Genomic DNA, 15,134 nt, shown 5'->3' on the forward strand with positions numbered 1-15,134 from the left:
ATGGCACATGTATACATATGTAACAAACCTGCACGTTGTGCAGGTTTGTTACATATGTATACATGTGCCATGTTGGTGTGCTGCACCCATTAACTCGTCATTAAACATTAGGTATATCTCCTAATGCTATCCCTCCCCACTCCCCACACCCCACAACAGGCCCGGTGTGTGATGTTCCCCTCCCTGTGTCCATGTGTTCTCATTGTTCAATTCCCACCTATGAGTGAGAACATGTGGTGTTTGGTTTTTTGTCCTTGCGATGGTTTGCTGAGAATGATGGTTTCCAGCTTCATCCATGTCCCTACAAAGGACATGAACTCATCATTTTTTATGGCTGCATAGTATTCTATGGTGTATATGTGCCTCATTTTCTTAATCCAGTCTATCATTGTTGGACATTTATTTCTATTATTATTAACACATATTTGATCACAATGTAAAATGTTATGAATATTGATAATTATTAAACATGAAAGATGAAAAACTATTGGAAATGTGTCTCTTAATAAGATGGATATGGCTTTCTTTTCCAAATTATTCATGAATCTGAAGAAGCATATGACATGGTTGGAATGATTCTATATGATAGAATTCAGCCTCAATTCTATTTCTATTTTTCATTTTTTTGTAGCTTATAAAGGCTAAGGAATCTTGTTCGTATGAGTAAATCAATGGGAATGGAAGCAGTTTTGTTACAGCAATCTGATTTCATTCTTTGACCTGATTCACATGGCAAAAATTACTCATTTTTGATTATCAGCTGTTAACTTTATAAGGGCCTCCTTCAATTTTGTTGAAAGCAGAAAATTTGATACCACATTATTTGCAAAAGGGTTTTTAGTCATAACAGTTCCATCAGGTGTCAGTGTTCCCAATCATTCTTTTATTTAACACTATAGAGGGTTTTACACCCTGGGACAATGGACTCTATTCATGATGAGTGAGTGGTAGGCTTAAAAGAGGAAGTGTTTTAGGGGAACCCCAAGAGCCTTGCCTGGCATGCACATTCTCAGGCTCGTCAATTTTGGGAACGAGTATTTGGGGAAGATGAGGATCTAGAAACTCACTTCCTAAAACTGCCTGTGCCCATACATCCCTTGAAAAGTCTTTGTAATCCCCAAATATCCCAGTTTGCTGACCAACACTATAAGGAACAAATCTCTCCACAACTGAGAAATCCCTGGTCTAGGTAAGGAGTAGGCAGGGTGCCTCCCCAGGAATGAGAGACAGTTCTCAGCTTGAGAGAATGCGCAGAAGGCCTGGCCCATTAATACAGCATTCAGATAGAGATCAATAAAAACAGAGGTGGTGATTTAGGCTTGCAGATATTCGAGTACATCAAGGCATCCTGAGAATGTACAGCCTTACATTAAGGGCACTCAGACTAACTTCAGTGTTCTAGAGTTCCTCCCAGCTGCTGCCTGGATGTAGGAAATGCAGTAAAGATAGAAAACAGTTACATCTAGGCTAATGGCTTTCCTGGTGACTCATTGATGGTTGAGGTGTGAGGAGGTCACTGTCTCTGTAACAACTGAGGGTCTTTTAACCAAGTCTCTGGACACTTACTATATACCGGGTACCATGCTCAGTTCTTTATGTTCATTATCTCTCTCAATGTTGACAACAATCCTGTGTGGTTGGTACTACTATTGTTCGTCTTCTACAAATAAGCAAAATGTGAGGTCGTGAAAGGCAAAATAACCTGCCCAAGGACAAGGGTGAACACAATATTCATCCTCATGTCCAGTCCCTCTACTTTGTCCTTCTTTGTACCAGATCATAAAGTCACACACTTTCTGCCAAGGTTAATGGTTTTTTGGGACCAAAACCCACAGACCCTCTAGAAGACAGTACAGACCATCTGAGGTCCAATGCGTGGGAGGGGAGAGGCCAGAGAAATATTGGCATTGTTTATCTCAGAGCACTCAAGCCTGGAGACCATAAGCCAATGAACGAGCAAAATCTATTTTTTATAGTTGTTGTATGTCTTTCCTCAAATCACCTTTTCTAGAACAAACAAGAGTGTGAAGATTCTCTTTATATTTAGATTTTCAATTGTGCTGGAGTGGAGAGATCCCTGAATCCAGAGGAATAGGGACAGCTATAGACTTCATGGGACTCTCTTGGGCTACCCACTTCCCTTCTCTGGATCTCAGCTACTTCATCTGCAATAAATAGGGCTTGCATTTGAGCAGTGTTTTCCAAACTTGTAACTTTTTATGATCCAAAGTAAGAAAAAAAATTTATACCATGACCCAACACACACACACACACACACACACACACACACACCCCTCAGAAATTAGTTTTACAGTACTCAGTCCTACTCTGTGATGTCTCCTGATCTACTCTGTCTATTCTCTTCTATTCATTATTTTTTAAAGGGTGGGAAACATGCATCTGGTTGCTACTCACTAAATTGATATTTTAATCCACGAATGGGTGGCAAACCACGGTTTTAAAAACTCTGGATTCAGGGTATAAACTATTGAAAAAGAGTATCTTAATAATCAAGTCAGGGATGTTCCATGGGAGAATTGTGAATTAGGCAAAGCTTATTTTTCATACCCTCCCACATTTCAAGGACTAATTTTCCTGGCTTCCTCCAGTCCCATTTTATTCCTGTAGGTCCTACCCCCTTTCACTTGTACTTCAGCTGCTTGGTACTCAGATGTCAAAAATTATTTCCAAGCAGATGCTTTCGCTTTCTCTGAAATAGCTGTCTCCTTAAAAGCAGCCTGCTTGTTTTCGCTTGAGCTACCTTTAATGGGTTTCTGTGACTTGCAGATCCTCTGTTGGAGAGATGCTTCCATGGATTCTAGTCCTTGACACCACTCACCTTTGACTTTCAGAGTCAGGTACTTGTAGTCCCAGGCGACCCCATAGATGATTATGCATTGGTACTGTCCTTCGTCCCTCACTTGGACTTGAGGTATGTGGAACAAGGCCTTCCCTAGGGGCAGCTGCTCCTCCAGCAAAGTGGCTCTTTCACGGTGTGGAGATGTATCATTTTCCACCTTTTGCAAACTGGCTGTTATTGCTCCAAGGTTCACATGACTTCCAGTGTCAAAGTTGCATTCCAGGGTCACATTGCTGCCATGCTCTATTATGTACAGTTCCTTAGGGACTGTCACTGTGAATAGAGCTGAAAAGAAAACAAGATATTTTACCATTGTCTGCCTTTACTTTATATTCCAGTTCTTACAAAGTGTAAACTGAGACCCATCTCATCCCCATTTTCCAAAAGGCACCTGTCTTATCTGGACATTCCCTTGGCCAATCCTTTTTCTCCTTTGCCCCATCCATCTGGGCAAGAGTGGGATTCTTGACCCGCTGATCTGAGGTGGCTTTCTCCTCCAAACATTCCCTCCTGTGCAGCTGACTGCCCTTTGCTCCTCTCTGGGCACCCCAGCAAGAGCTTCTGGTGGACAGCACTGCTTGCTCTCAGAGGCCTCTCCCACCTCCGGTCCCTGACCCCCCAAGCCCTGCAGTCATTCCAGGTCATCTGTCATATAAGAACAAAATGCTTCCTTTCAACTTCCCTACCATCAAGGTCTGAGCTCATGTTACTTAAATACCTTCACATCCTATTCTCCAGGTTCATTTCCCTCAATCCATATTGATTAATTTATATATTTTCGTGCCAAATATCACTTCATCTCACCAGTGATGGTAATAATAACTATTACTTGTTGAATTCTTACAATTGTCAGACACTCTGCTAACACATTGTCTCGCTGAGTCTTCCCAGAAGCCAGCAAGATAGGTAATAATCTTCTATCCTTTTTTTCAGAAAACAAAAATGAGGCACAAAAAGGTTAAGTAACTTGCCCAAGATTGCACAGCCAGAATCAGATCAGGTATTTCTAACCACCACATCATACAAGCTCACTGTAGATGCTTTCTATTTTCTAACAATAAAGGGAAAGGAAAAATGGAACTGATACTTAATGTATATCTAGTATGTTCCATGCCAGGCACTGTGCTAGATACTTTTAACTATATTGTTTAATACTGAAAACATGACCGTGAAACCTGTTTTGTCATTATGGTTATATAGTTGAGGAAACTGGCTCCAAGCAGTTCACTTCAGGACATATGTTAGTAAGGTTAAAATCCAGAGGCAGTCAGATGTTTGACTACAAAATCCATAGTTTCCGCTCAGAGTTTACCAAAATGTGAGGGACACACCACTAGAAGTATGTAAGATGATTTTAGATGAGGCAGAATCAAAGCCTAAAGGGAGTTAAATTACTCAGAGAGGAATTTATTCCCTTTTCAATTCTATTTTAATCCTTCAATTGTATATAATTTGCAGCTAGACTTCCACACCTCTAACACTGGCTATTTTTCCTTTTAATCAAACAGGAAGCTTCCAGGTAGATAACAGTATCTGGGTAGGATTTGATAATACTGCTTTATTTTCACTGCATATATTTTTCTTCCTATTCTCTATTTACCAGTGAAAATGATACTTGTTTTTCATCTACCACAGGGGTATATGGTTTTATTTTTTAAAAGTTGAATTGATCTAAATAGTTTTATAAAAAAAGCATAAGGAGTGGCCAAACTAGTAAAGGTAGTGTTTACATCAATAAAGTGTGAAAAACAACAAAATTAGGCTGGTTCCATCATTAATGAATGGGTATTGATTATGATGGAGGTATAGGAAAATCTTGAAGTAATTTCTGAATAATCACAGAAGATTAGATCAAATTATGTCCAGTAGAGCTTGCTTCATTTATTCATTCATTCAATCAAATCATTCATTCAACAAATATTTGGGGGCTTCTTCTAAGCATTAGCTATTCAAGAAGTTGTTTCAGTATAAAATGTGACATGGAAGAGCATAGGATATAGTGACAGGTGAGCCTGGGTTCAAATGCTGACTATCAGGATTAGGAGTCCTTTGACTGTGAGTCTGTCCTTTAATCTCTATGAGCTTCAGCCTCTTTATCTATAAAATGAGGTTGAACTCTACCTCTCAGATTTGTGGTGGAGGCTGGAGGAGGTGTTACATGTGAAGTGCCTAGATCTGGCAGGCAGTAGGCACTCAGCAAATGTTCGTTCCTTTCTTTTGTACCATGTTTTAATTCTTGGGAAAGTGGTAATTCATATGTGGAATGCATGGCCAATCTTTATCCTCCAGGATATTTTACTAACCAGGACAGTCCATTCTCTGATCAGATTTCACAATATAAGTAACTTTTGGGTTTTCTGCTGCTTGAATGATTCCCACTGCAGTTGTCCTCTGATTCAAGTTTTTCTTCCCACTATCCTGCAAATCTTTGAAGGCAAAGACCAGGCTGAGTTTGCTTTGATATATCCAGTACCTAGCAAATACCAAGTTCTAGTTAAGAGCTTGGCAAATAAATGACAGAAAGAGAGAGAGGGAGAAAGAAAGGATGACCCTGGTTATATATTCACCTCTGCTTTCCTTTCATCAAACTGCAATTTGCCTGTGATCACACAAATTGGCATTCTTAATTGCCACACAGCACACTTGATAGTGATATGCACAAACTTGAAATTTATTTCAAATGACTGACATTTTTGGCTTGCCTGTATTCCTGTTTTAACCATGGCTAGAACATTAATGTGCCTTTCTACAGAGAGGAGTTCACATGTGCCCAGCATTCTTTTGTGCAGAAGGGGCACAGGGGCAGGGCTATAAGGTGAGTGTATGTGTGTAAAACAATGGTAATCATATCTGCACTTGCTGTGTCAGGTTGCAAAGACCCTGGAATAATGCATGTAAAAAGAGATTTCCTGTATGATTCTTTTATTTTAATCCACTGCACACTTGGAATAGCTCTCACCTCAGAATCTCCATAATGGGACCCTCTTAAGGGCAGATCCCTTTATGATGGAAGCCGTCCTTAAATACTTGAGTTATTAAGTCCCTTATAACTTAATGCAGAGCCACCTGATACCAAATCCAATCTGTCCTTGAAGAATAATATTCAACTATTCATCAAATATGTAGTAATCATATGCCAAGTTCAGGAATTACCTACTACTTTTACTCTTCTATAATTTCTTGTTTAATTACATACGATAAACAGGAAACAGGGAAGAAAATGGGGCTTACAAGGAAGGTTAGTTGCTGAGTCTGTGTAACAACAAGAATTAGATGACTTTGGGTAGAGACTCTATAGAATCTATTTAGCAAATTTATTTACTGCACTATGCTTTCTTGTCATGAGAAAGGGAACGCCTGTAACTTCCTCTGGAACTCCCCTTAGCTTACAGCACAACTCCACTCTTTACTGTCTGGGCCTTTGATAAAAGTCCATTTTCTTCCTGTTTTTCCTGTCTGCCTTGTAAGAATATGTGCCAGGAGTGATAGGCATAAAATATGCTACTCGCCAGACAGGTGACATTTTTCAGCTAATATTTACAAGAGAAAAGAGCAATTAGCAAACATGAATCGTGTCTGAATAGCTCAGAATACCTAGAAGATTGATTGTTATTTGGTCTAATTTTGCCCCAAGTAAAGTTTCTAAGACATGCAAACTTTGAGCTTGATTACTCTATACAAAATAAGGGGTTTAGGCAATGCAATAGATTTTTGAAATCCTGAAACATTCTTGCTTATTGTAAGTGACAGAGGCAATCAAGACACTGATGCAAACAATTCTATGAAGAGGTTTTTCTCAAGTCCAGCTGCAAATTAGATTCACTAAGGAGAGGGCCTCAATCTTGGCTAACATTGGAATCACCTGGGAGGCTTTTAAAACACACTAATACCCAGGCACTACTTTGGATCTGTTAAAATTAAATAATTTTGGAGATGAGGTCAGCATCATTAAAGATTTTATTTTCCTGGGAGCTTCTAATGTGCAGACAGTATTGCGAACCATTAGTTACACAAATTAACATTTGCACTTGCAAACATCTTTTACCACCTTGCCATTCAAAGTGTTGTCCTCAGCTTCACCTGGAAGCTAGGTACAAGTGTAGAATTTCAAGCCTGCCCCCAGACCTAGGGAATCAGGATCTGCATTTTAATAAGGTTACGGTGATTTGCATGCACATTAATGTTTGAAAAGTAGAGTTATAACACTGGTCTGCATTTGGACTGTCACTGGGAAGTAGAGTAATAGTTGATATTTCTTAAACACAATAAGTCAGACACGGGGCTAGCCCATCATTTCATCTGATGCTCCCAGCAACTCTGCGAGGTAGATGTTGCCATCCACATTTTACAGATGGGGAAACTGAGGCTCAAAGAAGTGACGCAACTTGCCCAAGGTCAAAGAATGGTAGCTCATGGAACCGGAATTCAAATTCATCTCTGTGTCTTCAATGCACATTTATTTCTGTGCTACCAATGACTGCAGTTATGACTATATATCCACTGGCATGTGTACACTACATCCATGAGTGAGGTTTTTTTTTTTTTTTTTTGCTGTATGCTAAGGAAAAGGTGTTTTGTTTTCTACTTTACATGCCACATGGTTATTAAATTAAGCTTCAACCTAGCATTGAACTCCTGAAGGTATCAGACAAAGGAGAAAACTGGAAGGTTTCCACAACTACAAAATTAAGCTGACAACACAGGCTTTCCATCCATTTGGGGCCCTTAACTAAACTAAAGGGCAAAAGACTTGGCAAAAGCATGAAAAATTCATACATTCAGGTCCATTTGCTAGATTAGAACACCTAGCTTGATGCATTTCAAAAATTCTTGGGGGAACTTTGCATTTTATTGCAATGAGGCATCAATGGTAGTCAGCACCTGTCACATCTTCAGGAAACACACAACAAATTATTTGCATTACCTCCCAAGATAGCTTCCTCTTTAAGCTAAGTTTATATTTTATCCCCCACATTTAACAACAGAAGTGTAAGTTTTTTCAGACTTGCCACATAATGTACTTGAGAAGTAAGGGTGGGGTGGAGGATGCTTTACATAGCCACATTCTTCAGAAAACTCTGAAGTTCCTAGTTTAGGAAAAAATCCTGCTCTAAGCACCTGACTCATGATCTGCTCAGTGTAGGAGGGCTGCATGGAGACATGTCTTCACATAGAAATTCTTTCCCCAACCTGATTATTCTCCTTTGTTTATCTCAGCAGTCAGCAGGGTAGTTTTGGATCTAAAGATAGGCCAAGTGGAGTAACCTAGGCTGAGGTCTGTGCCCCAGAATCACCTCAGGCATCACCATGGTCATTGTGGCCCTCTGGTTTTCATCTACCTCTGGAGTACGAAGAGAGAAGAAAAACATCAATGAAAAAAGAAAGACCAGGGTGGCTCTTTCCTCTAAGACATGACAAGGTATAAAAAATATTTCTGGATATTAGCCCTTTGTCAGATGAGTAGGTTGCAAAAATTTTCTCCCATTCTGTAGGTTGCCTGTTCACTCTGATGGTAGTTTCTTTTGCTGTGCAGAAGCTCTTTAGTTTAATTAGATCCCATTTGTCAATTTTGGCTTTTGTTGCCATTGCTTTTGGTGTTTTAGACATGAAGTCCTTGCCCACGCCTATGTCCTGAATGGTATTGCCTACGTTTTCTTGTAGGATTTTAATGGTTTTAGGTCTAACATTTAAGTCTTTAATCCATCTTGAATTAATTTTTGTATAAGGTGTAAGGAAGGGATCCAGTTTCAGCTTTCTACATATGGCTAGCCAGTTTTCCTACAATGAACTCAAACAAATTTACAAGAAAAAAACAAACAACCCCATCAAAAAGTGGGCAAAGGACATGAACAGACACTTCTCAAAAGAAGACATTTATGCAGCCAAAAAACACATGAAGAAATGCTCATCATCACTGGCCATCAGAGAAATGCAAATCAAAACCACAGTGAGATACCATCTCACACCCGTTAGAATGGCCATCATTAAAAAGTCAGGAAACAACAGGTGCTGGAGAGGATGTGGAGAAATAGGAACACTTTTACACTGTTGGTGGGACTGTAAACTAGTTCAACCATTGTGGAAGTCAGTGTGGCGATTCCTCGGGGATCTAGAACTAGAAATACCATTTGACCCAGCCATCCCATTACTGGGTATATACCCAAAGGACTATAAATCATGCTGCTATAAAGACACATGCACACGTATGTTTATTGCGGCACTATTCACAATAGCAAAGAGTTGGAACCAACCGAAATGTCCAACAACGACAGACTGGATTAAGAAAATGTGGCACATATACACCATGGAATACTATGCAGCCATAAAAAATGATGAGTTCATGTCCTTTGTAGGGACATGGATGAAACTGGAAACCATCATTCTCAGTAAACTATCGCAAGGACAAAAAACCAAACACCGCATGTTCTCACTCATAGGTGGGAATTGAACAATGAGAACTCATGGACACAGGAAGGGGAACATCACACTCCGGGGACTGTTGTGGGGTGGGGGAAGGGGGGAGGGACAGCATCAGGAGATATACCTAATGCTAAATGACGAGTTAATGGGTGCAGGAAGTCAACATAGCACATGGATACATATGTAACAAACTTGCACATTGTGCACGTGTACCCTAAAACCTAAAGTATAATAAAAAAAAATATTTCTGGGTTATAAGATGTCCTTAGATTTAGAAATAAATATGTAAGAAAAAAACAAATATAAGTGTGATATTTGCAAAAGGATAAACACATAGGTTAATGGAACAGAAAGTCCAAAAATAGACCCACATAAATATGACTAATTGATTTTGATGAAGATCCAAAGGCTATTGAATGGGGAAAGGATGGGTTTTTTTAACAAATGGGGCCGGAACAACTGAACATCTACCTGTAAAACTAAAATGAGCTTAACCTATACATCACACCTTATATAAAAATTAAAATGGATTATAAACCTTATATATAGAATATACAACTACAAAATGTGTAGAAGAAAATATAGAAGACAATCTTTTACATCTTGGGTTATGTAAAGAGTTTTTGGATATAATACCAAAAGCATGATCCATACAAGAAAACATTGATAAATCAAACTTCATCAAAATTAAAATGTTTGTTCTGCAAAAGACACAGTTAAGAAAATGAAAAGACAAGCTACAGACTTCAAAAGAATATTTTAAAATCAGTATCTGATAAAGAACTTGTATCTGGAATAAAGAACTCTTAAGGTCAGGGTAGTGGCTCACACCTGTAATCCCAGTACTTTGGGAGGCCAAGGTGGGTGGGCCACTTGAGGTCAGGAGTTCGAGACAGCCTGGCCAACATGGTGAAACCCCGACTCTACTGAAAATACAAACATAAGCCAAGCATGGCGGTACACGCCTGTAATTCCAGCCACTCAAGAGGCTGAGGCTGGAGAATCGCTTAAACTTGGGAGGCAGAGGCTGTAGTGAGCCAGGACACTGAACTCCAGCCTGGGAGACTGAGTGAGACTGCGTCTCAAAAAAATAGAGAATTTTTGAAACCTTACAATAAGGAAATAAACAATAATTAAACAATTGTTTAATTCCTTAGTATACAATTTTCAAAGGATGAAATGATTTGAATGTCACCCATGAAGATATACAATAAGTACATAAAAACTAAGGCCAGGTGCAGTGGCTTATGCCTGTAATCCCAGCACTTTGGGAGGCTGAGGCAAGAGGATGGCTTGAGTCCAGGAGTTTGAGACTGCCTTGGGAAGTACAAGGAGACCCCATCTCTACAAAATTAAAAAAAAAAAATTAGCCAGGCATGGTGGCATAGCCTGTAGTCCCAGTTACTACAGAGTCTGAGGTGGGAGAATCGCTTGAGCCTGAGAGGTCGAGGCTGCAGTGAGCTATGATTGTATCACTGTATTCCAATCTGGGCAACAGAGTGATATCCTGTCTCAAAAAAAGAAAAAAATATATATGTGTATATATATAATATAACATATGTATATATAATATGTAAAATATGTATATTATATATAAGATTATATATAAAATAATATATAAATATATGTATACTTAATATCATTAGTCATTAGGAAAATGCACATCAGAACCACTTCTACACACCCATTAGAATGACTTAAGAAAAGAGCAGGGCATGGTGGCTCATGCCTGTAATCCCAGCACTTTGGGAGGCGAAGGTGGTGGATCACCTGAGGTCAGGAGTTCAAGACCAGCCTGGTCAATATGGTGAAACCCCGTCTCTGTTAAAAATACAAAAAAATAGAAGGGCATGGTGGTGGGTGCCTGTAATCCCAGCTACTTGGGAGGCTGAGGCAGGAGAATTGCCTGAACCCGGGAGGCGGAGGTTGCAGTAAGCCAAGATCACGGCATTGCACTCTAGCCTGGGTGACAGAGTGAAACTCTGTCTCAAAAAAAAGAAAAAATGGAAAAGAACACCAGTGCTGGGAAGGATGAGGGACAATTAGAACTCTTGTACACTTGCTGGTGGGAATGAAAAAATGGTACAGCCACTATGGAAAGGTTTGGTAGTTTCTTATAATAAACCATACACTTAACCATGTGACCTAGCAATCCCATTTCTAGGTATTTATCCAAGTGAAATGAAAACCTAGGTTTACACAAAAAAACCTATTTGCAAATATTTATAATAACTTTATTTGTAATCACCCAAAATTGGAAATATCCAAATGTGCCCCAACTGGGGAATTTATAAACAAAATATAGTATACATACAATAGAATATATTCAACAGCAAAAAGGTATAAATTATTGATTCACACAACAATATGAATGAATTTCAAATGCTTCATGTTAAGTGAAAGAAGCCAGATACAAAAGGATATCTAATGAATGATCCCATTTATATGACATTCTGGAAAAGTCATTACTATAAGGACAGAAAATAGATCAGTAGGTGCCTGGACTTAAGACTTGGGTGAAGCTTTTTGTTTGTTTGTTTGGCAAGGGATGGAACTGTCCTGGATATTCACTGTGGTGGTGGTAGTTATAGGACTATGCATTTGTTAAAATTCATAAGACTTTTTTAAAAAAAGAATAAATGTTATGGTATATAAATTTAAACATGCATATGTAAGTACATCCATATATACATCCTTTAAAAATGATATAAAATGTTTTACCCTAGTTTTTCACTTCAAACTTTATTTTATAGATAATACAGTAAAGCATCCAAAGAGCATACAAGTAAGGAAAGAGTTAATGATTAATGGTTTGTTTGAGTTTTATTCAGAGGCAACTTTCATCACAGTCTTTAGGAGGCACGCATTTTTTTCAAGCATTAATCTAGCAGAAGAAAATGGAAATAATTGTAATGTCTACCAATAGGGAACTGGTTAAATAAATTAGCATGTCCAATAAAGTATATAAATCCCCTTAAAAATGCAGGATGTCTATATTTGCTGATTTGGAAACTATAAAGAACATACATTTATTGAATGCTTACTAAAACTTCTTTTAGTCCTCTTCAGCAATTTCTTTCATGAAAAAATAAAGGGCAGGCTGAGAGTGGTAGCTCACACCTGTGATCTCAGTGCTTTGGGAGGCTGGGGCAGGAGGATTGCTTGAGACGAGGTGTTTGAGGCCAGCCTGTGTAACATAGCAAGACCCCATCACTAAAAATATTTTAAAAATTAGCCAGACAGGGTGGTACATGCCTGTAGTCCTAGCTACTCAGGAGATTGAGGCAGGAGAATCACTTGAGCCTGGGAGTTGGAGGCTGCAGTGAGCTGTGGTTGGGCCACTGCACTCCAGCATGGATGACAGAGCAAGACCCTGTCTCTAAAAAGTTTTGTTTTAATTTAAAAAAGGTAAAAATAAAGGGCATATCGGACAGCGCTATGAAGAGTATTTGCAAAGGAGGTTTTATTGGGTTAGGGTAGGTGAAGCATTTCTGGGGAGCTGGCAAAGTTCTCCTTCTTAACCTGGGTGGTAGTTACAAAAGTAATCACCTTATAGTAATGTTAAGCTTTATAGTTGTTTCATGTGGTTTTCTCTGGATATATTTTACAACAGAAAGCTTTAAATAAATTTTCAAAATATATTTAATTAAGTAAAATGAACATCTGTGAACCTACCACCTACCCTAAGAACTACCACATTACTAATGATGTATATCTGCCTGCACCAGAGGTAATTGGCATCCTGAATATTGGGCTTATCAATCTCTTCTTTACTTTTTTTTTTTTTTTTTTGAGACGAAGTCTCACTCTGTCGCCCAGGCTGGAGGGCAGTGGCACGATCTTGGCTCACCGCCACCTCCGACTCCCTGGTTCAAGTGATTCTCCTGCCTCAGCCTCCCGAGTAGCTGGGATTACAGGCATGTGCCACCACGCCCAGCTAATTTTTGTATTTTTTGTAGAGACGAGGTTTCACCATGTGGTCCAGGATGGCCTCGGTTTCCTGACCTCATGATCTGCCCGCCTTGGCCTCCCAAATTGCTGGGATTACAGGCGTGAGCCACCACGCCCGGCCTCTTCTTTACTTTTTAAGCTTTATCTTCTATATATAAGGTAGCTTAAGCAATATATTTATTTATGAAAAGGACATCGTGCTATATGTTATCTTCTGGGCTTAATTTTTATTTATTTATTTTTTACTCAACATTATGCTCTAAGATTCATAGATGTAGTCACATGTTTTTGTAATTTATCTACATTCTATATAATAATAGATGTAGTCATATGTTTTTGTAATTAATTTATTCACATGCTATATATTATATATATAATATATATTCTGCAAATATACCATGATTTCTCTATCCATTCTCCAGTTGAAGTTCTTCTAGACCTACTCCTGGAATCAAATTCTCCAGTTCATATGGATTGTTTTTATTTATTTGTAATGACTGAGAATACCACCATAAGTGTTTTTTTTTTTCTTTTTTTCTTTTTAAATGGAATCTCACTCTGTCACCCAGGCTGGAGTACAGTGGCATGATCTTAGCTCACTGCAACCTCTGCCTCCTGGCTTCAAGCAATTTTTCTGCCTCAGCTGAGTAGCTTGGATTATAGGTGGCTGCCACCATACCCGGCTAATTTTTTTGTATTTTTAGTAGAGAGGGGTTTCACCATGTTGGCCAGGCTGGTCTCGAACTCCTGACCTGAGGTGATCCACCCGCCTCGGCCTCCCAAAGGGCTGGGATTATAGGCGTGAGCCACTGTGCTTGGCCAAGTGTTATTTTTAAAATTTAAAAATAGAAAAGAAATGTGCACTGATAGGGTACTAAGCATCACATTGATTTAATTCATGTATCTTCTTTTCTTTTCAATGAAGCATGCAGGTCTGGGGCTGTACAAGGAGCAAGGAAGAAAATGTAATCTTCTGTCTGTCTGGCCACACTGATAGCTGTAGCTCCCTCTCAGGTGCTGAGTGTTGCAGTCTGATTACTCTCATATTTGTATATGAGAAATTTCTTGTATTTTTAAAATTATACTTTATTATACAAATAATACCTAATACATGCTTCTTGTTAAAAAAAAAAAGAACCTGAATATACATAATAGATAAGACTATCCTTTTTACCCCCATCCCAGACCTCCTCCCCTCCCCAGAAGTAAACTCTAATTATTTCTCAGATCCTTTAGTTTTTTTGTTCTTTTCTTTTTCAGGTACCCTCCTCTGAAATCAAAACTCTTTAATTAAAGAGACATGAAATGACAAGATTTTAAAAAAACATCCCATGAGGAGAAGGCATTCTAATTTAGGTAGGTATTTAATATTTGTTTGAACTGATGTTATCTGCATAGTGGAAAGCAGAAAAGAATTCCAAATTTGTGAAGAAAATGAGAAAGCACTACATTTTTACTTTCCTTTCAGTTAATTCAGCAACATAGTTCATTACACATATTTTTTGGTTCTGTGAATATCCAGAATAAACATTCAATACATATCCATACTCAGACTTCAGTGCAAAAACCTATTCCAAAGTTGGAAGATTTATGGGTTGCCTGCCATTTTTGATTACCATCATCATAGTAGCACAGTAAAGCAGAAAGAACATTAGCTTTGTTGAAATCTTGCCTGTGTCACCTAATAACTATGTAATCTTGGGGAAATTAAGTATCTTTTCCGAGTTCTATTTCCCTCACCTGCAAAATGATCCTTGTGAAGATTAAATGAACTATACCGTATGTAAATTGCCTAGCACAGTATCTGGCATTTAGTGAATCCTCAATAAATGTAAATGCTCTTCCTTTTGCCCCATTAGTATACCTAACTGGGAGCTAGTGCCTATCTTCATTGTCTCGTGCT

General features: G+C 38.7%; 1 protein-coding gene across 3 annotated transcripts in view; it reads right to left on the reverse strand.

Moving 5' to 3' along the window:
- PDCD1LG2 (programmed cell death 1 ligand 2) overlaps window positions 1-15,134 on the reverse strand; it is a 63,261-nt gene that overhangs the window by 34,679 nt on the left and 13,448 nt on the right. For all 3 annotated transcript variants that reach the window (XM_032138766.2, XM_032138763.2, XM_032138764.2), the window contains one exon: window positions 2,840-3,145. In XM_032138766.2, coding sequence (XP_031994657.1) covers window positions 2,840-3,145 — 306 coding nt within the window. The remainder of the gene's footprint in view (window positions 1-2,839; window positions 3,146-15,134) is intronic.

The sequence above is a fragment of the Hylobates moloch genome, unplaced genomic scaffold (assembly GCF_009828535.3).
Source record: "Hylobates moloch isolate HMO894 unplaced genomic scaffold, HMol_V3 SCAFFOLD_19, whole genome shotgun sequence".
Taxonomy (NCBI): Eukaryota; Metazoa; Chordata; class Mammalia; order Primates; family Hylobatidae; genus Hylobates; species Hylobates moloch.